Genomic DNA, 27,049 nt, shown 5'->3' with positions numbered 1-27,049 from the left:
AGACATGAAAAATGACTGTCTGACCACGTCCATCAAATGTACAGAAAAGCTTCTGAAGATTAATTCAAATATCCAATGGCAATTCCCAAGCAAGTGGAGATAAGGTTTTGTTTATAAAAAAATACATTGCTTTTAAAAACAAGACATTTTTACACAGTTAAAAGGTTGTCAGAAAAGAGAATAAGATAGATCTAGAATTATGTAAAGCATTAGATTTTCTTTGTATTACATTCTGTTTAAAAATTACATTATGCAATGGCAACAAAACATCCATTAATTTTATCACAAGCTGATGAACTGACAGCTTTTTACAAGGAATTTATCACTGAAAGATAGAAATTAAAAAGGGATGTCTCTAAATGCATTCTAAGCCCAACTTCATTCAATAATTTTATCAATGATATGCAGAAAATAAAAAGTGAACCTGTGATGAGAAAAGGAGGTGATTAATTGGAAGAATTAATATAACTGATATATGAGTCAGCCAAATAGATAAATCTGCATTGTTGGTCTCATTCAAATTAAATTTCTCTTAATTTATCTCATACTAGAGGAGGACAGAGCTGTAAAATGAGAAAGTATCCTCAGGAAACATTTTTATAGCAACAAGTGAATCCTGCAGCTACTATTAAAGAATTTGTCTGACAACTTAACGAACAAGCAGGAGGGAGATGCTCCACTTCTTTACGTGCCACAAACAAAACTAAAGAAAGTTCTATACCGAATTTGTTTGACATGTTTTAAAAACAGTGACATACGAAAGAAAGATAATTAAAAAAAAATTAAAATGTAAACTTATTTAGCACACAGAAGGAACAAAAGAGGAAGAGGAGATAATAAGGAACTAACCATAGGGAAAATGCATCCAGAGCAAGGAGAATTTTCTTAACTATGGTGTCATTAAGGAAAAAAAGCTCAGAAGTATGACCCTAGAATGAAAAGGGGATGAAGAAGAAGACAGTGATGATTGGGAATGGAGAAAGTAGGAAGGCAGACAGTAGGTCACAGTTGCAAACTGCTCTCTATGGACACAAAGCATGGGTGGGATTAGGAGAAGGGTTTATGAAACCTTTTCATTTTTTATTTCAACTACTCTTTTATCTATAGAATGAATATGAATTGCTGGTAGGATTTAGTTCATAATCCAGAAAAATACTGCTGTTCTCTTTAATATTTATATTTTATAAAGGTGAAAGTTTTTGTATCACCTGGAAGAGCTGACTGTAACAAGAAAGACTAGGTTGATACACCTAAAAAAACTGGCAATTTGCAATAAAAAAGCAAATCATTAAATCCCAAAGTAAAATATATGACCTTAGCAATACTTGGAACAAGATTAAAATAATAAACGTTTCCTATTCTGACTGTCCCAAATGACAATCGCGTTTTAAATTGTGAAAGCGTAGAAGATAAATTTGCAGACATCTAAGCATAAATAAGTAGGATAATTTCACTAATAAATGTGGAAGCAGATTCATGAAGTGGTACAATTGTGAGGTTTGCTTACCTTTGTGTTTAGTTAAATATGCACTAGAGTTTTTCAATTAAAAATACATGCTTTTTTCTTATTCAAAAACTTAATTACAATGAATCTGGGTACGCTGATGTAAAAGACTGAAAATGCTGTCTAGTTTTCAGAACCTCCTTCAGATTCTGATTTATAATTCTACAAGAAGAAAGTAAAATGGAAATTAAGTAGGTAAAAGGAAAGATTAATTGTTACTTTCCTTATTTATTAAGTCATCTTGAAATATACATTATTACTTTTACTGTATCACAACAGGCATTCAAAGAAAGTAACAAAGGGAAATAATTTGTTTAAAGGAAGTACAGATGACATGTTGCCATGTTAGTGTGGCACCCCTAATCCAGAATAAGATAGTATAGGAAGAGTTGCCAGGAACACAGCTACACACCTAGTACATGTCTAGCAATTTGGTTGATACAATACAAAATATAAATTACTTGAAACATAAATATAAGATTGTGAGGGCAGTACTTGTGTATCTAAGAGTAGCCCTGTTTTCCTAGAATCTGAGAAATGTTTTTCCAGAGGTTTTGTTTTTTCCCCATTTATTCACAGAGTTAAGAGAAGGTACCGAAACTCACATATTCAAGAATGCTTTCTTTCCTCATAAGAAGCAAAGAAGTCATCCACCTCTCTGAATAATTACAACAAAAGAATTCCGTAGCATGTAGTTCATTTCTTCTTTCAAACTAATAAGCTTAGTAGATATTACAGAACTGTGGAAATTTTGATTAAAAAGTTTAAGCATTTCAGTTTTACATCTGTTTCATTCTCTAGACCAAAACTTTTAACATCAAAGCTATAAATTGGGTTCAAAGAAGTTGTTTGATGTTACACCTGCAATATGTAACAGAGCTCAGAGCAATTTTCCAACCAAAATGTTTAGCAAAGTCAATTTAAATCACTTACAAAAACATTCTCAAAAATTTGAAAAGTACAAACATGCATGAATACACCGTTCACTCCACTAGGATTAAGACTGCCAGCAATTCCGATATATATTTGTCCTTCCAAGTTATTAAAAAAGCTGATTAAAAAAAATGCTGTAAGTTAAAATGAACATGCTAAACTCCCACAGGAAATGGTGTGACAGTGTCCATCTGGAGAAAACTACAGTTATAATTTAAAAATGTTGAGGTGCAAATTAGGACAGACCTTTTACTGCATCAGGATGTTTCTGATTTCAGAACGTATTGGCATGGCTGTATTTGTATAACACATGAATACAGATTTCAAAACATCCTTTTCCAGCACAGCGACACCAGAGATCTACATCAGGCCCAATTCTTATAATGATCAAAAATAAAAAAATCCACTGTCTGTTTTCCTATTTCCCACAATCTAAGCAAAACAACCTTCAAATATGTCATATATATATATAAAAGAGATATTTTCCTTTCTTGCAAGATATGATAACAAGCCTGGAAAACACAGAAAGCTGTATATGTTACAGAGATCTTGACATGCCTAGGAATCATATCATTGTCTAATACATAAGCTAGAGAAGTATGATCCGGGTGAAACTATAATATACCTATATTAGAATTGCTATTTGATTTATTAAAAAACACAAGCAGTACTGAAAGTAATTTATCACTGTTCTGGGCTAGAAGTTATACAAGAGAGTGACTATTCCAGATCAAATAAAAAAATCCAACTATACTATGCTGTCTCCCACAGTGGCCAAAAGAAGTTGTTCTATTATGAGTACAGAAACAAGGAAAATGTCAATGACATCTGTCAGCATAGCCCTCAGCCCAAGTCTGATTTAGTGACTAGTAATCTGTAATGGACTTTTCTTTGAACAACTTGTTTAATCACTTTCTGAACCCCTCTACCATAAATTAGAAAGAAAAAGTCAATGGCTCTCGTGCCTTAGACTAGTATACAAATCAGGTAATTGATCTCAGCAATAACTGCAGTGGTGTAATTGATTTAAGGATATTTCACATTGATGTAGTATTATTTCAAAACTTACCTCCTTATTCTTATCACAGAATCACCAAGGTTGGAAAAGACTAGATAGTCAAACCTACCACCAATATTTTCCCACTAAGCTGTCCCTCTGTATAACATCTAAATGTTTCTTGAACATCTCAGTGGATGGCAAATCAACTACATCCCTGGATAGCTCATTCCAGTACCTGACCACTCTTCCAGAGAAGAAATTTTTCCTAATATCCAACCTTAGCCTCTCCTGACACAACCTGAGGCCATTCCCTCTCATTCTATTGCTAGTTATGTGGGAGGAGAGGATGACCTCCACCTCACCACAATCTACTTTCAGGTAGTTGTGGAGAGCGATAAGGTGTCCACTGAGCTTCCTCCAGACTAAACAATCCCAGTTCCCTCAGCTGCTCCCAAGGCTGGTACTCCAAACACCTGACTGCACTTCTCTGGACACCCTCCAGGGCCTCAATCTCTTTCTTATACTGAGGGCCCAAAATTTGAATTCAGTACCCAAGGTGCAGCCTCACCAGGGCTGAGTACAGAATGATACTCAGGAATGACAACTTCCTTGCTCCTGCTGGCAATACTACTTCATACAAGCCAGGATGCTGCTGGCCTTCTTGGCCACATGCTGGTTCATGATCAGTCAAATGCCAACCAATACTCCCTGGGCTGTTTCTTCCACACAGTCTTCCAGCCACTCCGCTCCAAGCCTTCATCCCACTGATGTCAGCCCAGATATTCAGTCTGTCCAGAATTGTTTCTTGCAGCATAGTTTTTAATATTCCTACAATTTTTTTTTCATTGTTGTTATTTGTTTGTTTTGTTTTCTGTTTAACTGCTTTTCTTTAGTGTATCTTTTACAGTATACTTTCCTACTCTTCAACTGCATTCTCTCTACTCTCTTCTTGTAGTGATCCATAGTGACCTCCATCATTGATTTTCTTATCAACTTAAAATAAATAAGCAATTCATAAAGGTGGTGAATTTCAAGATTTCTTCTTTGTTTTTCTTCCCATCTGCTTCACTTAAGGAAGAGTTACAAATGAGTAACTTCAATTCCAAGTGAATTAAATGCCAACTTAGAAGGTAAAACAAACCTTGAAAACCTAGAATATTAAAGTCCTCTAAAGAGCTATTTTTTAAACGAGTGTTGAAGCAAGATACTGCTTTATTACAATAAATGCTCTAGGGGCAGGATTCAGTATTCATAATTGCCTCAGATCATTTAATATTCCTTAAGACATCTACATGGGCTTTACAGGCACAAAAGCAAAGGATCTATGGGAGATTTGTGTCCAAATGAAGCAGAAGCATAAGGCCAAGCTGGATAACCTGGGGCTGATAAAATGGCTCTAGACATCTATTTCAGACAGCCGAAACCTACCTCACAACTTTCATAAAACTTCACATTAAAAAAATGAAATGTGTCTTGCAATCTGACATGAAGACAGTGACCGTCACGGTCGCTGCTAAAAACTGAGATGCTTAACTTTAAAGATGCCTAAGGAAAACAAGGTAATCAAATCCATTTAAGAAAGAAAATGCAATATCAAACAGGTCATGCTTCTGTGCCCTTGAGGTAGTATAAACTCCACAGAACCCCACACTCCATAAATAACTTCTTTCATTTTTTGGCTTCTTCTAAGGAATTATCACTTACGTTGATATTTATAAAAGAACTTTAGACTTACTGTGTAGGATCAGAGCAAACATAAATTTTATTCAGTTCTCACTGGAACCAGCATCAGATGATTCAGAAAGCATGTAAGGAATCCTATTTTAGGAACTTAACAAGGTTAGTGTAACCTTACAAGAAAAAAAGCGTCTTGAAAGCCAAGAGATTTTAAATGTTTAGCATGCTTGCAAATATAGCCATAACAAGAACAATTGTGTTCATTTCTATTTTTTTACACTTTTTTTTTTGTACTGATGCAATCTTGCACAACATATTGTTAAGGTAAAACCAAAAAGAATGCCACCCTACCCTTTGCTTACTATATTTGGAGGTACTAAAGTTTGATGTGTGTCAGTAGCATGTGCATGCTTCACAGAAAGCCAAATGTATGCTTGGCAGCATCAAAAGAGTTGACCAGCAAGGCAAATGAGTTGATTCCCAGTCTCAAATCTACCTTCATTAAAATCCACCTGGAAAACTATATTGAGGCCTGGAAGCTCCCAGCACAAGAGACATAGACCTACTAGAGCAAGTTCTGAGGAGGGCCACATATATATCAGAGAGCTAAAGCATTTCTCCTATGAAGAGAGACTGACAAATCTCAGCTAAGTTCTTCAGCTCAGAAAAGAGAAGCTTCCAGGGAGACCTCATTGCCAGCTAACAGACCCTGTACATGAGCCTATAAGAATGGTGAAGACTGACTCTTTATCAGCAAGTGTAGTGATATGACAAAGGAAAGTGGTATTAAATTAGAACAACTAGAACAGATTCAGTTGTGGATGCTCCATCCCAGGAAGTGCTCAGTGTCAGGCTGTTTGGGACTTTAAGAAACAGGATCTAGTGAAAGGTGTGCCATGGCAGGAGGACTGGAACTAGTTTTTAAGGCCCCTTCCTACTCAAACCATTCTATAATTGAATTTTTCACATTCGAACCCTTTTTATTCATTACTAACTTCCACATTTAATTCTTCTTGTAAATGCATGTCAAACTATTGAGTACAATCTTTATTGCCTAGCTGTAAATCTTTCTTTTGCATGAGATTTAAGAAAAAAAACAACCATCACATTCATCCTTTTCTCCTTTTGCCATTTCAGATTTTGGTATTTAGAAAGTACTGCTAAATCAAGGGGAAAAAAAGAAAGACTGCTTATACTCAAATACAAATGACTTAGTATTCTAGCAGAGAACAACTTCTTCATTCCTTGGTTCAAAAAATTTTTCTTCCAGGAAATGTGCCAATAAAAAGAATCATTGCTGGTAAGAAAATACTTGTGATTTTGGTTATGTTAAAATATTGCCTTGACTATTATTGGTTTAAAAATGTACCAGTTAAGTGTTACATGTATAGCACATGAACTAATATAAGGAAATAGCTCTGTAATAAATTATGCATCCTAGGAATCTGAGATTTGTGGTAATAAAGAAGGCAGAAGTAATTTTTCTTCATACTTAGTACAGAGTAGCTATGAAATAAATTGTAAGCCACCTAAGCATTTTGATTTCATTGTGTAAGTATTTCTCCTTTCACAATGAAATATATTTCTGAATAAAATAAAATACATTTTAAGATTTTTTTTTTCCTCTTACCTGACGTAAAGTCCGTGCCACTATACTTTCAAGAACGGGTCCTCTGTCTTCATGCAACAGATGAACTTCATCAAGAATCAAGAGCCTTACCAGCTGAGACAGAGCTACATCACCAACACTTTTTCTTGTTACTACGTCCCATTTTTCTGGTGTAGTCACAAGCATCTGTTAAAGCAAGAAAGAGAAATTAAGCATATGCAAAGAAAAATCCTAATTCAACTTTATCAGTATATAAATATCTGCCTGAGAAAATGTAATGTAGAGCTTAGCAAAACTACTGTAAGTAAGTTTTACCTACTTCACCTGTTTGAGGCAGAAATAGTTCACTGCATCGACATATTTTGCTGGACACAAAGCTTGTAGTCTTCGTAGTAAAAATGTGAATAGAAATATCTAATAACATCAAGTCAATGCATGCCATTAATATACACTTTCTATATTAGAGCAATTAAATATCTGTCCAGAATCTACTGTTTACATAATCGCATAAGTCATTTAATGTGCACTAAATCCCACTAAAAGATGTCTGTGATAAAATATTTCTAACTTTCATCTGAGAACCATAAACACCTAAAACTTCCCACAAAAACACTAGGTAATTCTGAATAATGCTTCAAAGACCTGGCGAAGACAGAGAGACACAGAAAGTTAATGACAACTTATAAGACATCTATGAAAACTGCTAGTCCAAATCTGAGAAAAATAATTTTCTCTCATCTGAACAATAAAGTACCATCAGAATAATATTAATAGATATCAGAAAACAATGGAACTGCTGTTTCAAGTTTTTTAAAACTTAACTTGATAGATTTCTTAATTACAGAACCACAGATTGGTTGAAATGGGGAGGGGCCTGTAGAGGCCATTTTGTCCATCTCCCCTTGCTCAGACAGAGCCACTTAGATCAGGGTGCCCAGGGTACCTCTATCCATTAACCCTAGAAAATAGAAGTATTTTTCCCCTGCAGTGCCATTCTGCATTGTTCCAGTCCAATTGTTTTACTTTCAGAATCTATCACTCTTTACTAATTACCAAGAACCACTCCTGAGACATGTTCTTTGCAATGCTATATATATATATATATATATATATGTTCTGCTGTATTTAAAACTTAATGCAAGAAAGAATAAGTCATAACACTGAGAATGTGCATGTGGGCTGTTTCTATGTTGTTTTTTTTTCCAAAATATCACTAGATGCATTTTACAAACAGATACATATCTTTCAAGTTCTTTTACTCCTACAAAACAGTAGGTGTAAAATGTGTGGTCATAATTTAGGAACTGAATTGTAACACTACTACAGATGCAACTGTTATCACTTTAAGATGAGCCATGTCAACAACAAAAATTAACAGCTGTACTTCTCCAGAACATTAATTAGCAAACAGTGAGGAAATACATTTAGCAATGCATATTAAGACTTTAAGGTGTGAAATGCTACAAATGCAAGATACTTAGCTAATTTGCTCAAGCTAAATTGGCAATGTTGAGATCATTTATTTTTTCATGCCAATCATGTTATCAAAATATGTATTTAAATTGGTGTAATTATTTTTCCTGTTTTTGAGTGATGACTAAATATTCATTAAAAATCTTTTACTTTGATCTTATTTTAAAGCAGCAACGATAGGCAAAGTAATGACCTGAATTAAAAGCTATGCTTGATATACTGTCTCATTTAGCAAGACCAGAGACCTCCAGAGGATATCTTCCCAGAAAATAAGATTACTTCTTATATTTAATTTGCAAATAGGATTTACAGTTGAGAAAGAAAATACTCCAAAAAAAACAAACAAATCAGCTTTGTAGTCTCAAACTGTAAATTGAATTTAAATATAAGGCACCAATTAAAAGTATCAGCAAAAGAAAATGTTGACTACCAGCAAACATTAACAAAGCCACAGATTATTTTTTCAATTAAAATAATAAACAAAGCAGCATTATGATCTCTCTCATAATTACTTTTAAATGCTGTGGTGGCATTTATTTTTGTAATTAATTTTCAGAAATAATGTATTTCAACCACAGTGTTATAAACTCAAAACTTAGATTCAGCAAAAGGAGTCTAGTTTCTGTATGAGGGCTGAGAAATTGCAACCAAACTATGAAATAGCTTTCTAATATATTCTTTATTATACTTTGAGTCCAGTTATCAGCACACTGAGAACTGAGTGTTCATTTAAAGTGCTATTTCACCACTTCACCTGTTTTGGTATTGAAATAGCTGGAAAATAAAAGTGTCATATTTGTTTAATGAGCTGGAACACATGCAAAGACATTTCAATTTGTTTTTGGTTTTTTTTTTTTTTTTCTGTATTAGGGTATGGCTAAATAGAAATGAGTCAGCTATCAATATTTTTACTGTCAACTTAAGTTTTTCTCTGGACCTGTATATCTCCTTTTGTAATGTTTCTTTGATTATCATTAGTAACTGCTCCACATTGACCTTTTCTACCAGGAAAAGCATGGAATAGTCAAATTGGTCTTTCTTTTTAGGTGAGGACTGTCAATCATTTACTTTATATCAAAAAAGACAACATGTTTCAAAAAATGCTTTCTATTCAAAGTGATTTCATGAATCTCCGTGTTGCTTTATGTAATATTCAGGTAACAACTCAAACAAAAAAAGACAGATTACTTCACTTTAAAAAATGAAGTAAGGGAGGACAATAACAAGTGATAAATTCAACTTGCAAGCAGTTTAAAGCAATTGTAAAAATGCATTTTTCTGTAGTCTTTGAAACTTTGCTGGTTGCTTTTGCCAGTTTCTCTTCATTCCCCTTAGAAGCCAGACTAAGATAAGAGGATGTTTTCATACCACAGTTTCAGAAGATCAACATTCTGAAAAATACTGGGGTTTGCTGTTGCTTTGGAGTTTTTGGTTTTGATTTTTTTCAGTCTGAAAAGTCCTCTGGTTTCATAGAGGGGAAATGGTCTTCCATTAATTTCTTAGAGTTTTATTTCTAATAGCAGACACAGCCTTCAGTTTTACTTTTTTGAATAGCTCATTTTAGTTAAGGTCTTGCATGTGGCTGATATCAGATTTCTGCCTGAGTAAGCTGCTCACTTTCTCTGATGCTAGTAAACGGTGTTAATCGCCTAAGATTCATGCTTCCTTGCACTCAATCCATATGTGAATATATAAGCATAGAATATTTAGCTACAATTTCTGTCACGGGTTACTATAAAGTCCATTAAGTTCATTTTCAAGAACCGTTCTACTTTATTAGCAACTTCATCTTCCAAGTACATCCACCACTTGTCTGATCTTTTGTAACTTCCATGCCAAAAACAGTTGATGCACAAAGAACTGGTGAACAAGGATAAAAGGTGGAGCATCAATAGGAATGATAGGAAACAGAAACCAGTTTACACATTTTCAAAAAAAAAAAAAAAAAAAAAAATAAAGCCACAAAAAACTTCATGTCAAATTATAACTTCTTTAATTTTATTTATTTATTTTTCATTATCAGATCTAGTAAATATATTTCAGGACTGACAATAGGTTTATATAAGTTCACATACTTATATGAGTAATCATGCTACGGGGCAAAATTTTCGCAATTTCTTTTTGCAGTGGGCTTTTACATTTCTTAAAGCAGAGGTTTAATGAGCATTCCTGAAGATAAAAATGAAACCTTCCCACAAACAGCAGGAACAGAAGATTAACAACAACAGTTAATCATAATCAGCTCCATTCAGCAGGTTGCTCAATAAAAACAACTTTTACAAAATGACTGTGTATAAAGGCTTTTGTAGAAATACCAGATCAGCAACAACCATTGGATTTTAAGTACAAAGAAAGAACTGACAATCTTACAGACGACAGAATTACCCAGTAAGTTAACCCCAGAGAACTAGCCTAAATTGACCAAAAAAAGACCAAAAGATCTTTTCAGATAATCACATACAACTGCATATGAGCAAACACAATAGCTGTTCTACCTCCCAAACGCTTGACTCATCTTCAGATTAGTACTGACTTCTATGTTTTAATTTTTCTGCAACTGTGTTCAAAAATGAGTTATGAGTAACAACCTTTATAATGAAGCATTTCATATGAATCATGGTATTCTAAAATGTTTAATTTTTTTATTTTTATTTTTTAGTAGAATCATACAAACAACAGAAAAGAACTGTTAGAGAAGGCAAGCTGGTTTGCAACTGCACATAGAAGTTTTCCTAAAAGGTGGGAAAACATCCTTTGGAGAATTTTTACAAGGAACATCAAACACCCAACATTGATATTAACTGCTACTTAGTGTTTCCTTGTAACTTTTGCACCACTCTCTATTAATTAACCATAGTATTTCTTCAGGAAAGGAAGAATAAAACCAAACCTTATCTTAAAAATCACCTGATGCCTGCAGTTATGTGAGCATCTGTATTACAATGGCTACCTCCAGTGCGCCTGCACAGTGACCAGTGATGCTGGAGTTGTTCAGTTGTGGTTTTTTTTTTGACAGACTAAAAATATCTGACTTATGATACAACAGCCAAAACTAAGCAGGGTTAAAGTGACTGAAAACAGCTAAAATGCAGCCTGGAGATCACTGAAAGATATAATCTTCATTGAACAATGCACGTTATGTATTTCAGAAGTGGTAATTAGGAATGACTAGAAATTATTTAATATCTTGAAGATTAAACAGATTTTATTATTGAAATGACAAAAAATGACAAAGCATCATTCCAAATACAAGAATGCAGAAAATTTCTCAGAAGTGTCTGGATGTTGTTGGGAAGATGAACAATTTTGAAGCCTCTTCCATTTGTTTATACAGTTGAAGAAAAATACTAGGTAGGCTGAGAGAAAAACTATTGACTACAACAAAAATTTTTTAAAAAGTAATGATTATATATATATAATATTAATCAATCATTATTTTATATATTTATATAATTGTCATATTTCTAATATGATATAGATGTATAAAATTTTACAAAACAAGTGATGCTCAAGTGAATAATCACTACTCACAGAGCAATGCCCAGCCAGCCCCCAAGCAGTGCCAACCCAGCCAACTCCCCACAGGTTTTCAAGGCTGTTATTTTTTTGCCTGATGTCACATGGTATGAGGTATCCCTATGGCGAGGTTAGGTCAGCTGTCCTGGCTCTACCTCCACCCAGCTCCTTGTGCTCCCTCAGCGCCCCTTACTGGTGGGACAGTATTAAAGCTGAGAAACTGAAATATTCTTGGCTCTCCACAGCACTGCTCAGCAAAAACTAAAACATCTAAGGATCTAAAAGTAGGGAACCATTACCTTTCTGCATTAGTGTCTGTAGTAAGTTTGTCTCCACCACAACGATTCACCATAGATGGATAGCAATAAACATTCTGGTCTAGTTACTGCTGGTTTTTTTTTTGTTTGTTTGTTTGTTTTTGTCACTATTCAAAGAAACTCTCCCAAAAACCTACTTTTGTAGATTTCAGTTAATTCAGCTTCCTCAACATTTTTAATTCACTATTGGCTTTCTCTCTTCTCTCACTCCTTTGTATACATCTGTAATTTCCCCTTACTGCACATAAAAAGATTATGTGGCTGATTCTACAGCATGATCCCCTCAGTCACATCCAGGATTCCTCATCTTCTGACAGCATTTTGGCCAAGGGGCATAGCTATACTATACAGTTTACTCTATTTATGGTCTCACTACTAACTGGGTGCTTTTTCTTGGCCATAAGAGAATGTTCACTGCAAGAGCTTCAGTCATACACAGAGATGCAGAAAACCACATAGACCTATATGCATCCACTCAGACCAGCCTCACACTGGAATGCATTATAATCTGCAACTCTCTCTTGAAAACTGCTATGCTAGGGCTTTGTATACACTGGAAATATTTCCCTTCAGTGATGCTTTGGAGCTTTTCACATTTTAATATTAGATATCTGATATCAGACTCCATAAGGGACACTACAATACTGGCACTCTGAGGCAAAACTGTCAAAAAGGACTGCATCCTGTAAGTCATTTTCATAATTCTGCTTTTATCCTACTTTTTATTGCACTCTCACATTACATGATTTATTCAAGCATTTCACAAATCCTCATGAAAGGAAGAGGTTGGGCAGAGAGCAGAATAAACATATAGAAACTGAAACAGAGGGCAACAATTCAAAATAAGATTGAGGTAGAAAAGAAGGAAATAATAAACAATGAATATAAATTGCTTTTCATTACTCACTGACAACCACCTGATGCTGCATTTTACGCAGTTAAAACAGAACTGTCTCCACTAAAGCAGGTTCCTTACACAACAAAGATACACAGATGGGCAGTGTGAATAGATGGTGTTATATGAATCCCCCCTGTGGCGCAAGTGGTAGAAGTGCTGCTCTGCTACACAGAGGCTCGAATCCCGGGGGTTGGACCCGATGATCTCTAAGGTCCCTTCCAACCCGCACAAGACTGTGATACTGTGACTATGATACTGTGATATCAAAACTTAACATGCTCTAAATTTATCATATCATAGTATCATAGTATCATAGTCTCGTGCGAGTTGGAAGGGACCTTAGAGATCATTGGGTTCAACCCTCGGGATTCAAGCCTCCTGTGTAGCAGAGCGGCACTTCTACCACTTGCGCCACAGGGAATTCAAACCTGGGCCCCGGTGTTGCAAAGCGGCATTCCAACCACTGCGCCACTGGAGCACTGTATTGCTATTACTTTATCTAAAAAGAGCATCTTAAAAACATTCAGTAGTAAGACTACAGTTACAAGAGATAACTACAGAGAAGACTGAGCTTTTCATGTTAGAAAGATTCACAAAGGTGAGTTACACTGACGCATTATATCAGCAATTAGCAAGCAATCAAAGCTAACATCTGCAATCAACACTAATTCTAGAAATCAACAATGGAACAGTGAGGATTTTAAACAGTCACATAGAACAGCAAACAAATTTCTCACTGAAGAAGCACAACCTTGTTTAGCTTGTTTTATTTTATACCTTAATCCTGGGAACTCATACAATTACAAATGAGTTTGATTCTTTAAAGAGCCAGTTGTGCCCATGTAATGAAAAGGGAATGAATGGTTTAACTATGCATCTGGACACCTGCTTATCACAGCAAGATACTTATCATACCTCACATGTACTGCTGATTTTTTTTTCATTAATATTTTATTTTTATTACAGTTAATTACAAAAAGAGTAAAAGACACACACCCAAGTTTAAAAGATCTGAAACATACTTCCTGCTCACTCTCAGATGTGACTGCAATATTCATTTGTAAGTTGTATCACAACTTTTCAGTAAAATGGACTTTGATAGATTCAAAACAGAATGGAATTAAATTCAATCCAAGCACTGAGGGTGACAAGTCAGAGGAATTCCTTTCTGTTGTTGTGAAGGCATTTTAGTTTTCTACACTGTCAATGAAAGAGTATAAAACTTTACACATCAAGTTGTTAAATTAAACTAGAGAGAGACTATGGAAAACAATACACATTAGGATCACAGTAGTTGTTACTGAGAAATAATCTGATGAGAGCACCTGCCACTTACATTTTTTCTAGGACAAAAACCATCTTTTTAGTGTCAGTACAAATCTGACTTTAACTACCACAGTTACAAATGAGGAAGAACAGCTAGAACACTTTGTGAAATTTATTTCTTGTATTATAACAAACATAATTAGCCACTGAACCTTCAGGTTTAAATAATGATCTAAATGCTTTAAAGGAGTTTGATCCAAAACATTACCCTTCTTTCTTTTTTTTTCTTCTTTCCCGTTAATCAGCTCACTGATTATAGTTATACTAACCTCTGATATACTACTGTCAGGTCTGATTGATGCCAATAGCTCCCTTAATCAGATCTGACAACTTACAGCAAATGCCTGTCTCTAGAGACACTACTTCCAGCCTGCTTGATTTCAAACCCTCTCCATGTTATTTTGCATTTTCTTCACCCTAGCCTCTTTCATATAGAACAGGGACAGTAAAATAGCAACAAAACATACCCAAATATACTCTACAGCCATGTTTTTAAATACTATTACAGCATATTTGGGCTAACGTTTGTTTACTGGATAACTACATGCAAGTGCATATTTTGAAAATACACTGATGTTTTCTAGAAACTTAATAATGGTGTTGCTTTTTTAAGATGACAAAGATAAAAGACTACCTCAGCTATCAGTTTTCCCAATGTATTTACACAGGCATACTTCTAAGGCTCATCAAAATGGTCCTGCATATCTTACTATTAAATGTGAAACATGAAATTGAGAATAACTTTTTTAGAATAATTACAACCTTTAATTTCTTCATTACTTAAAAAATTATCTACAGTAGGAAGAGAAGGAATCTGTGTTCCTACTTGGTGGTATATTCTAAATAATACATTTTAATTATACTCTATATAGAATCATAGAATTTCCCAGGTTGGAAAAGACCTGATCATCATCCAGATCATCAACCACAACCTAACCATACTACCCTAACTAGCAACCCTCTGCTAAATCATGTCCCTGAGCACCACATCCAAAAGGTATTTAAACACATCCAGGGATCATGACTAAACCACCTCCCGGGGGAACCTATTCCAGTGCTTAACAACCCTTTCTTAAAGAAGTTTTTCCTGATACCCAACCTAAACTTACCCTGGCACAACCTGAGGCCATTTCCCCTTGTCCTGTCACCAGTGAGAAGAGAACAACCCTACTCTCACTGTAAGAACCTAACATGAAAAATCTGACCTAATATGAATAATTTAATATGCTAGCAATATATACTTAATATGTATACAATAATATACTCCCAAGTTGTATTAAGTATGCTTTAATTCTATGGAAAATTAGAGTGTATTTCTATTATAGGTATTGTGTGTTATGGCATATTAAATGATTCATTAAAATATTTTCTCTAATGCAGTATAAAAAAATCTGTACTTTTAGATGGGATTCAAGTACAGGAAGATAATCTGTAGCACTTGTAATCATTATTTTGAAATCTAAAGTGTTTTTTTGTTTGTTTGTTTTTTTTTTCTTTTTTTTTGCTCAACATACAGTCACAATAAATAATAAACAACTCAAAATATGCAGTATCATGCAAAATTCAGAGGATATACATTCTAAATTGCTTTGATGCTGTTTTATAATTTACTTGCATTTTCAACTGACCAGAAGCTGTAAAATTTGAAAAAGAGCCAAAGGAGTCAGACATTCCCTCAGCAACCTGTCCTCAAATCTACTCAGATAAGCTATCTTTTTTTTCAGAGGAATATTCACTCAGCAGGCACAGCTGTTATTCTGCAATTTTTACAGCTAAATCAAAGATAATTGGACTTCTGAGTACCTTCAAATTGTACTCTGGGAGAGGGGTCTAACTTAATGCATCATTTGCATTAACTATGAAAGACTGCTTTTTTATCCTGTGAAATTTACAGTGCTTAAAAAACTATCTGGAAGTGCAAAGCAGTTAGCAGCTTTATAGGCATGAATTCCTTTAGCACAGAACCCTTTTATTTACAAAGGACCATTAAAATCAACAGAAGTAAATCATTCTTCCAAGTCCTTCACAGATAAAATACTACTGATACATTTCTGCTTGTAGTTTCCTGCACGTTTTACTGCCATTGTCATTACCTAAAAAGGCTAAGAGTCAACACCCCACCACAATATTTTAATTGGTGTTTTTAATCAACTTATTATTAATTCTTTATATGCAGTTAAATAATTAGTTCATACAATGAAGCACTTCAGTTTCAGATTCTTTGCTTATATTTTACGAACTGTAGTAGAGACGTTATTCTTCTTTATTTATTGAGATTCATTACACTTAAGAATTTAACATTTAGACAATGCTTTTTAGTGTTTTCCAGTCTTAATTTTTCAGACTGAAAATGATTTATAGAATACTGCTTATTAGTCTGCCATCACTTGCAAAAAATTTAATAATTCTGAAATGTGTTTTACAAAGTATCATCTTTTATCACTAAATGAGAATAACTCTAAAGAATAATAAAATCATTAAGGTTGGAAAGGACCTCTAATATCATCTAGTCCAACCACCAACCCATCCACACCTAAACCCACTAATCACATTCATTAGTGCCACATCCATACACTTCTTGAACACCTCCAGGGACAATGACTCTACCACCTCCTCAGGCATCCTGTTCCAATACATCATCAATATTCCAGAGTAGAATTTTTCCTAATATCCAACCTGAACCTTCTGGTTTCCTGAGAAAAGATGTTGTCCCCCACCTCAACCAAACTTCATTTCAGGCTTGCACATTCCCTAACCTGACTCTCTTCCCGCAAGTGTTAAGTTCTCCTTTTCCAGACTTACCCATTGGTTTCAGCGACTAGTGATTGCTGAAAGTCAGCCCTAAAAATGAAGCCTGAAGCAAAGAAGGCATTAAAGTACCTCAAGCTTTTACATAAGCTCTATCACTCTAGTAGAGAACCCATATTTTCCCATCTTCATTTTGCTGCTGATGATAATATACCTAAATAAGCCCTCCTTGTTGGCCTTAGCCAGGAAGCCTGCTTCCTTGCCAAACAGGCTTTGGCTTACCTAACCCCGTACCTTCATGCTCTAACAGTAACTACATCCCTTCTAGGTCAGTTGCCAATGCACCCACTCCTTGGATGTTTACTTCTTACTTCTGTGTTTGTTCCTGCAAGCCTCTTGTCACTTTTCCTTGGCATCCTGCTCATAGATATGAACCTTTCAGTTCCCCACCTAGACATAAAATACTGTTATATTTTACTAAGCAGTACCATATCCTCTTTACAAAAGAGAATAAAAAAAAAAATAAAAAAAATAAAAAAAATGCAGTAATGTGCTATTTGAGCAGTTTTCCCCATGAGTTCGTTTTGCTGGTTACTGTAACAGGTCAGTAATCATGTGCATAATGTCTTAAAAGTATTGCACTTTCTGAAGCATGTTAAGCAAAGATCACATTTTGCAGAAAAATATTAAAATTGTAGAATCTCAAGAATTGTGCTGTATGAGCAAAACATTAACTTACTATAATTACAATCATTTTAAATATCATTACACAAGTAAATAAAGAGCCTTTGAAATGTTCGACTAAATTAGGAACTCTCTCCTTTCTCAGCCCCCACCACACACCACGGTTAACAAATAAATATAACATTAAAGACGTCTATTTTAAGAGATGTAGAAGTGAAAACAACTTAGAAAATAAGATAAACCGCCTCAAATGTACTAAAACAAGATCAAAGAACTGGAAGAAATCTTGTGCTTAGCGCTACCTCTTTGACACAAAGCTCTATGGCTGACACAGTCTGAAGTATTTTCTTAAATAGCAAATACATTCTAAAATCTGAACAAACCAAAACCATGAAGACTCAAGAAACAGGCTTAAAATACTGCTGAAATGCATGTAAGGCAAACACTTACCACCTGGGACTTGATATATTTATGAGAGCTGCTCCAAAAATAATGCCTTCTTTTTTTTATATTGTCTTGTAATATCAGGGGCAGATGGTGGTGGTGTGGCAGAGTGGTAGTTGATGGTTGAACCTTCCTGCCAATAGTCCATCACATTTTGTTTCCATGTGACAGATGGCAGCAGAGAGACAGTCTGACAAAATCAGCTCACCCATGAATACCAGTGTATTGTGATAAGGAAACTCTGTACAGAGCTGAATACTGGCTTCGGTACATCAGAAACGATGGTGACAGTGTTACAATATTGCACAGTTTGGGCTAAGTGAGTCCTACAGATGCTCACGCAGGAACAGAAAGAACACTGTATGCAAGTTTTTCAGGACCTACTGAACCAGTGTGAAGCTGATGACCATTTCCTGGATTACATCATTACTGGTAATGACATGGAGTCAGAGGCAAAACAGCAGTTCACTGAGTGGTGATGTGAATTCTTCTTCAAAGAAAAGGTACCATACACAGCACTCAGCAGGTAATGTCATGTGCCTTGTCTTTTAGGTTAGGAAAGGAGTGATCTTTCTGGAATTTTTAGAACCGAGACAAATTCATCAATTCTGATTAATAAATAGTGAAGCTGACTAAGCTGAAGGCTCAAACTTTCAGTGTCAGGTCAGTGAAGATGACAAGCTTTCTTCTACGACATGACAATATCAGGTCCCAGGCTTGAGACAGAGTGGCTGGAAGACTGTGTGGAAGAAATGGACCTGGGGGTATTGATCGACACTTAGCTGAGCATAACCAAGTAGTATGCACAGGTCACCAAAAAGGTCAATTGCATCCTGGCTTGTATCAGACATAGTGCTGCCAGCAGGAGCAGGGAAGTGATCATCTCCCTGCACTCAGCCCTGCTGAGGCTGCATCACAAGTACTGTGTTCAGATTTGGGCCCCTCCCTGCAAGAAACACATAGAGGCCCTGGAGGGTGTCCAAGGAAGGGCAACAGAGCTGGTGAGGGGTCTGGAGCAGCTGAGGGCACTGGGACTGTTCAGTTTGGAGGAGGCTCAGGGGAGAGCTTATCACTCTCCACAACTACCTGAAAGGAGGCTGTGGCAAGGTGGGAATCAGACTCTTCTGCGAGGACTAGGGACAGAACAAGAGGGAATGGCCTCAAGCTGCACCAGGGGAGATTCAGGTTGGATGTTAGGAAATAAATCTCCAAGAGTGGTCAAACACTGGCACAGGCTCCCCAAGGTAGAGTCACCATCCCTGGAGGTGTTAAAAATATGCTTAGATGTTGCATTGAGGAACATGGTGGTTGGACTGGGTGATCTTAAAGGTCTTTTCCAACCTTAGTGATTCTGTGATTCAAGAACTGAGAGGGTAATTTGCAGCTCCAACTGCGCTTATTCTTTCATCAGGCACCTGCATTATGCTGAAAGACTTTCTGATAATATTAACACTATTCACCAGGTAGCTTAAAACACTACTACTTCACAACTGACGTGCTGTTCAGTAGCCTCTGGACAATCACCTTGTTGTAATAAGACAACTAAAATCCTTCATGTCAATGTCAGTCCTAGTCTAGAAAGTCAAGAAATATGACCTGATGTATTTTTTCTTAATATTAACCACAAATCTAGCAACAGAGAGGCAAAGACAGAGAAACCTCAGAAAAATGACTGAAGAGCAGCATTTCTCTCACTATAAATAGAATTTGTACATTATTGTACTAAAATACTAATTTGTACAACAACATTACTCTTAGATTACTGCATCTGTTAAGAACAACAGATATTAGCAAGATCAAAGATTTCCTTTACTAATTTGACTTTTTATCTAAAGGTAATACTTTTGATAATTTAATTAATGCAATTCATTTCTATAAAATTCTACCCAGAGATTAACCATCAATAAACAGTTATTTTTCACCCATATAAAAGCAGTAAACAGACTTGAATGTCATAAAACATTCACATTTCCATCACTGTTTGATTTTTATTCGTAAATAGGTAGAATACTGTCAATAAAGATCTTTGATATGCACTAAAGAATGATTTTAAGATTTTTTTTTTTCAGTAACCACTTCCTGAAGTAATTAATTTGAAGCAATCATTACATATTTGCAATTAATTTCATAAGAATAGTAAGCAGTAAAATTGATTTAAAATATTAATTTGAAAGTTACTCAGCCAGATCCTCCTATTTTCCCTAACTAACCAGTGTGGCTCAGATTTCCACTTGCAAAAATTAAGAAATCTACTTGAATCACCTGCAGGTGACACTGTTGGTCTTAGCCATATAAGCAAAGTGCAGCAGCATTCCTCTCAATACATTCAGTTACAGCCTGGATCAATGACGTATCCAAAACACAATTATTTTTCTTGTATCTGTACACTACTACTTTTAAAGTTCCACTGCAATATCAAACCTCTGCAGAGACAGTGATTAATGCAAGTGCTTCAAGTACAGATACTTTTAAAATGAATTTATTCTGATAAAGCTTAAAGTAAATGAAAAAATGTGTGCACTGGAGTTATAGCAAGGGCTTCATCCAAACTGAAAACTTTAAATTTTCACATGTGTCGAAGTACAGAACTGAAAGGTTATATACATTTATTAAGAAAAAAGAGAGGCAGAGAGAAAGAAAACTAAGAAAAAACACCACCCAAAACTATTGTTCCTAAGAAGTTTAGAAAAGCTTGCAGGAAACAGAGCTAAGACAGGTACAAACATAATTACTTACAATAAAGATGCAAACACACTGAAGAATGCAATTACATATAAAAAACCTATATACTTCAACTACAGAACACGTAGAGTATTTTATCTTGTTCAAAATTACTGTAATTTTATTTGGGACCATTTCAACTACCTACATTTTTTTTCTGCTAAAACTCCCCTTTTCATGCCCAATCCAAATACAGATTTCAGACAAGTGAGTCATACCAAAGGATGCTGCCAGTCAGTTACGCATCACACATTTTATCAGAGTATGTGGCATGTGATTATTAAACGCAATGCAGATTACTCAAAGTCTGTACTAAAATACTACAGATTATGCAATAACAGCAGGCAAGTAGGCATTTAGTATAATAAGCCACTATATCTGTCTACATGAAAAAATAAATTATTTCAAATAAAATTTAAATGAATGTCTCGGAGTACTGATTCTAATTTCTAAAGCATGGAAGCTTGATTTCAGTAAAATCAAGATGGATTCTGTCATAAATCTAGAAATTAATTTAGGTCACAGGCAGTACCTACGGTTCCTTATAAATGACTACCATTTTTTATCCAAACTGCAACCATTTGATCACATATAAGTACTTTTTCCCCTTTGGCAAAATCCTAGCTGTCACAGACACATATATTAATGGGACAGCAGTAAATCAGAATGGCTTCCAACAATTCCACTAGTGTATTGGAAGACTGATGCCAAAAAAGAAAACGAGTACAATGCTGAAGGCACAGAACTGTAGCACCAAAACACTGGAACTATCTAAGAGACAGAAATGAAAGACAGATCGTAGACAACAATTCAACTAAACAAGAAGCTTATCAACTGAATTCACTGAAAAGTTATCCAAAAATCTCTGTATAAGCAAAATTCAATTTTTAAATCATTTTAGTTGTTGGAGGCAACCAGAATTTCTACCATGTAGAGTTACCATTAGAATCTTTATTTCTGAAAGCTAAAGAATTTAAACAAAGAAGTTTGGCTCTGTGCATTACATGCCCCAAAACACCTCCCTGTTGTTTAACATTAGTCTTTCACCTACTTTTACTGTTTCCCAAAGTTGAGGTAAGGAAAGGAGAAATTTGTGGGAAAGTCATACACTTCACAAAAGCGGCACTCATAGGATAACCTTCTTGTCTTTCAAGGGTCAACTAATACAATGAAATTGAAAATTTAAGTGTTCATGAGATGCTGCTATGGAAGCCTGCACAGCTGGGGAGGAGGAATGCTTGACTTAGTTCTTTTCTCCACTTTCAGATCCTATTGATTTAAAAAGCAATGGCAGGTTTCACCTAATTCATTTTCTTTCTTCATTTCCTATTTCCTATTACCTATTCTGGACCCATTATGCTTTTTTTTTTTTTTTTTTTTAAAACACTTGTTCATCAAAAAGATTTTGTATCCCCACTTTCTAACACCAACATCTGAGACTGAACTCTACTCAGCTAAAGAGCTGGATGTTACTGATCATCAGACTGCTATAAACTGTGAGCATACACTGCTTGCTGCTAAAGGAACAGACAAGATCAGAACCCTGAAAAATAGAATTTCAAATCTTAAAACATAATACAGTAGATATTGGCATGTATACAAGATCTTAAATATTACTTTTGAAATTAGATGCCAATAAAATAATCAATTTAACATTTACAGTAAAAGTTAAAAAAAGACAGAAGAAGATACACAACAGTCTGTGGAACTTCATCAAGCCCTAATACCTCAAAGATATCTTGGATAGTGATCTTAACATATGATTTATCCTGAAGGTAGCATGCTGATATAGTTTTGGCTGTGTTAGGGTTAGTTATTCATGGATGCACGTATGAAGCTGTGTTTTGGATTTTTGATGAAAACAGTTGTGGTAAGACACTGCTGTTACAGAGCAATGCTTGCACAGAGCCAAGGGCATTCCAGCTCCTCCTGCTGCCCTGACAGCAAGGATCTGGAGTTGCACAGGGAGATGAAAGGGGACACAGCCAGAACAGCAGACTAAGACTGACCAAAAGGATAATCCATATCATATGATGTCATACTCAGCAATAAAAGCTGGCAGAAAGAAAAAGATTTCTGATGTGTTGGCATCTTCCCAAGAAACAGTGACTCACAGTGAGCCCTGCTTTCATGTAGCTGGCTGCACATCTGCCTGCTGATGGGAAGTAACAACTGAATTCCTTGTTTCGCTTTGCTTGTGTACAGCTTTTGCCTTACCTACAAACTGTCTCAATCTCAACATATGAGTTCTTGCTCTTCTATGTTTCTGATTATCTCCCCCACTACACCCGGGCAGCCTGAGCAAGCAGCTGTGTGGTGCTGAGCTGCCTGAAAGGGTGAAAGCACAGCACTGTGAAGTCTTCTGAAATGAAGAAAATCAATAACAAGAAGAGGGCAGTAGGAGGATGGAAATGACTTTGGGATATAGAAATCATACTGAATAAAGATTTTGATGTTTCCTGAGTCATAGAAACATAGAATGTGTTTTAGAATGGACCCACGATGGTCTAATTCAACTCCCACTTCATGCAGGTCAATGTAAGAGTTAAACCATCTACCCAGAAGCACTCTCAAGCGTTGATGCTTCTTGAACATCAACAGTCTTAGGGGCCACAATTAGTCCCCTGCAAAGCTTGTTGCAGGGCTTTAACATCTTGTCAGTGAAGAGCTTTTTCCTAATATCCAAACTGAACATCCCTTCAGGCACCCTTAAGCCATTCCCTTATGTCCTGAGAATGGTTAGGTGGGAGACCAGTATCACAGAATGGCTTGGGTTGGAAGGTACCTCAAGGATCAAGAAGCTCCAAACATCCCAACCACAACCAACCTTCACATTTAATATTAGACCAGGCTGCCAGGGCTCCATCCAGCCAGGCCTTGAACACCCGCAGGGACAGGGCATTCACAGCCTCTCTGGGCAGCCTGTACTTATTTTACTACTCTCCACTACCCCTCACAAGTTAATTTTAAAGAGCTATGAATCCACTCTTCTCTAAGCTGAACAAACCAAATATCTTTGGCTGCTCCTCTCAAGTCATGCTCTTTTACCATCTTGCCTTCCCTTGGACATATTCCAGTGTTTTTATATATTTCTTGGCCGCACCAATGCTGAGTACAGTGGGACAGTCATTTATTTTGACCAATTAGCTATTCTGTGTTTAATGCACTCCAAGGTACAGCTAGTTTGCTTGGCTGGCAGGGCACATTGTTGACTTGTATTGAGCTTTCCACTAACCAAAAGTCCCAGATTTCTTTCTACTGAGCTGTACTCCAACCACTTTTTCCTTCATTTATATGTGCATTCTGGATTGCACCATATCAAGTATGGAATTCATCATTTGTTCTGGCTAAACATGAGTCAGCGATACACATTTATTTCTTTTGGCTTATTTTACTCATTTGTGAGATGATTTTTTTCACTTCACGAACGTAGACTCATTTTGAAAAGAGCATAATTTAACAATTCAGAAGAAAAGAAATCTGCTTTTAGCACAGTTGCACTACTGAGAAAAACTCGAAAAGTTTTGAGAAAAGAGAGGCTAGTCTTTCTTTTTTTGTATTAGATTTTGATGTCCTCTGAAAAGTTTTATCTCCCAGTCCAAATGCTGATCAAAAGAAGATATTCTGCTCCTGAAGCCATGGGTGCGCATTGAATTAGGCACTACTTTTCATTCTAGTCATACAGGAAGAGGGAATACTAACTAGATTCAACTCTTTTGAAATAAACAACTTAAAAAGAGAAGAGTTTCTCTGAATCTGTGAGCTTTATAATCTCTGGATCACTTCTGATAGCCACCTCATCTATCCCATTCCACACCAAAAAAGGATTTGCACTATTCATAATATCTAAAGCATCCAATGTTTTAACAGGAAAGAGCTGCTGTATTCCAAGAAGAAAAGAAGCTGGTAATGCATGTGTTTTTCATAACTTCAAGAAAATAAAAGGAAAGAAAAGAAAGAAAAAGGATATTCAATTAGAAACTAAGACCCTAGTTAACATAAGAGTAACTGCCTAACATGCCTTAGGACAGACAAGACATAGTGCACATGGAAAGATATTAGTGACAAAGTAAAGAGAAAGCACCTGAGATTTAATATGCTACGTAATGCGTCAACAAAAGTATCTCATGTAGTGTTCACAAAATCTATATCAATACGAATGGGATAACACTTGACAATCTCAAAAGAAGTACTAGCCTTTATCTGATTTATTTACCGCTCCCTGAAAGGCCACCTTCACAGTGCTTAATTCCTACCAAAACCTATGAAATGAACTATGAGAACATTAAGAAAACTAATCTTTAATAAGATTTTTCTTTTACACAAAAATCTTTTTTACCGGAAAAAAAAGGACATTTGATGTATTACTTACATGGATATATCACATTTATCACAATTCAATCTATTTATATGGTTTCAGAATTAAGTAGGTCAAGTAGTCAAAAAGAGATCCTTTACGTCTAACGTGATTTACTGATAATTCTGTCATCACTAATTTTTTGCCAATACTTAAGTGCAAAAAAAAAAAAAAAATGTCCTTTAATTTCAAATACTTTCTCAGTTTTTATCCTCTTTTCCTAACGCAGAGCTGTCCTAATTTCTGGTTAAGCATAAAAGCACATGAAATGGATAACTTTTTTTTTTTTTTTTTTTTTTAAAAGAAAGTAAATGCATAACTAGTGTAGAGAATTCTGAGGTCATATATTTAGTGTAAGCACAGGATAAATTACTATACATGAATATTAATTTTCTAGCAGTGGTCTTTCTATATACATGAAAGGGAAATCACATATATATGGACACAACAGAATATAATAAATTTTGTTCATTTTTAGTGTATTTATATTTCCATAAGTGGGAAGAAAAAGCAGCAGAAATCCAGTTTATTATTTGCTTTTACCTAGAATCATCTCTGTATCTTATTAAGGTGCAGGAAATGAGAAAAGGAGTATCAGAAAAAGCAAGCTGTAGATGAAACAGAAACCAAGTGTATAGCTTTCCTTTGCTTCAAATAGTTTCAGAGTTGATTAGTTTTATATTACAGATAAGAACTTAAGAAAAAAGCATTATTCCATTTTATTAGTATCAGATTCCAACAGGGAATAAAACCTTCATGACTTAATATCACAGTCTATCAGCTGACAGAATCTATCACAGTGATCATCCATATTACTGAAAGGTCCTAATGCCATTTGCTGTTCTCAGAACTGTATGTCCTATTCAGCTCTGATTCTTATGTGGTCTCTGCTTCACTTCTCACTTCTGCCTTGCCATCACAAGTACAATTAATCAGCTAATCTTTGAGATGTCAAAATACATTCAATCCTTCAGGCTATTTCCTCTCCTTGAGAAAAGCATTCTGTTCAGTAATCAGACAAATGTATTTGCCAATGCAAATGCAGCTTACACAAATTCTCTTTCATTTGCAACACTGCTGCTTTCAAAAACACTTATCAGTACTGTTGAATTACTCATGCCCTTCAATAACAATCGACCTTTTGTTCTAAACTACTCTTATTTTTAGTATTATAGATAGCTAAATTTTTTTAGAAACAGCTGTATGAGATCTGCAATAGGCTAATAAAACATTTGTCTTGGATTTAAATCATCTGAATTAAAATTTTTACAACTGCACTTAATTTAAAGAGCAGATAAAACTATGACAAAGGTATTGCTAAGTTGACCCTTGTTGGCTGCCAGATACTCACCTGGCCAGTCTCTCACCCTCCTCCCTCAACAGGGCAAAGAGAGAACATAAGATGGAAAAGCTTGAAGGCTGAGATAAAGGCAGGGAGGTCACTTAGCAATTACTATCATGGGCAAAAGAGATTCAAGTTGGAGATAATTAATTTGATTTATTGCCAGTTAAAAACAGAGTAAGATGGTTAGAAACACAGACCAAACGAACAAAACACTTTCCTTCCTTCTTCCAAGGCTCAGCCTCATTGCTTCATTCATACATCATCACACCTTGAACACTGAAGGGTGATAAGGAACAAGGACTGCAGTGTGTACCCAACACACTTGATAACTGCTGGTCCTTCCTCACACTTTTCCCCTGTTACAGTTTCGATACACTTCTAAAGCTATGATGGATGGTTTCTTATTTCAAAGATACTAAATTCAAATTTGAATGAAGCTTGGCTTACATCTGCAAGTCTTAAGCACAATGTAATGCATAAACACAATAGAAAATTTA

The 27,049-nt window shown here is 35.4% G+C and overlaps 1 protein-coding gene across 2 annotated transcripts in view; it reads right to left on the bottom strand.

The window, feature by feature from the left end:
- The window catches only part of ASCC3 (activating signal cointegrator 1 complex subunit 3), a 247,440-nt gene that overhangs the window by 156,053 nt on the left and 64,338 nt on the right, over nucleotides 1-27,049 (bottom strand). For both annotated transcript variants that reach the window (XM_015858848.2, XM_015858850.2), the window contains exon 11: nucleotides 6,745-6,909. In XM_015858848.2, coding sequence (XP_015714334.1) covers nucleotides 6,745-6,909 — 165 coding nt within the window. The remainder of the gene's footprint in view (nucleotides 1-6,744; nucleotides 6,910-27,049) is intronic.

The sequence above is a fragment of the Coturnix japonica genome, chromosome 3 (assembly GCF_054131305.1).
Source record: "Coturnix japonica strain WE chromosome 3, WE-NBRP24, whole genome shotgun sequence".
NCBI classification, from domain to species: domain Eukaryota; kingdom Metazoa; phylum Chordata; class Aves; order Galliformes; family Phasianidae; genus Coturnix; species Coturnix japonica.
The sequence above is the reverse complement of the archived record's forward strand: the minus strand, read 5'-3'. Positions and strand labels throughout refer to the sequence as shown.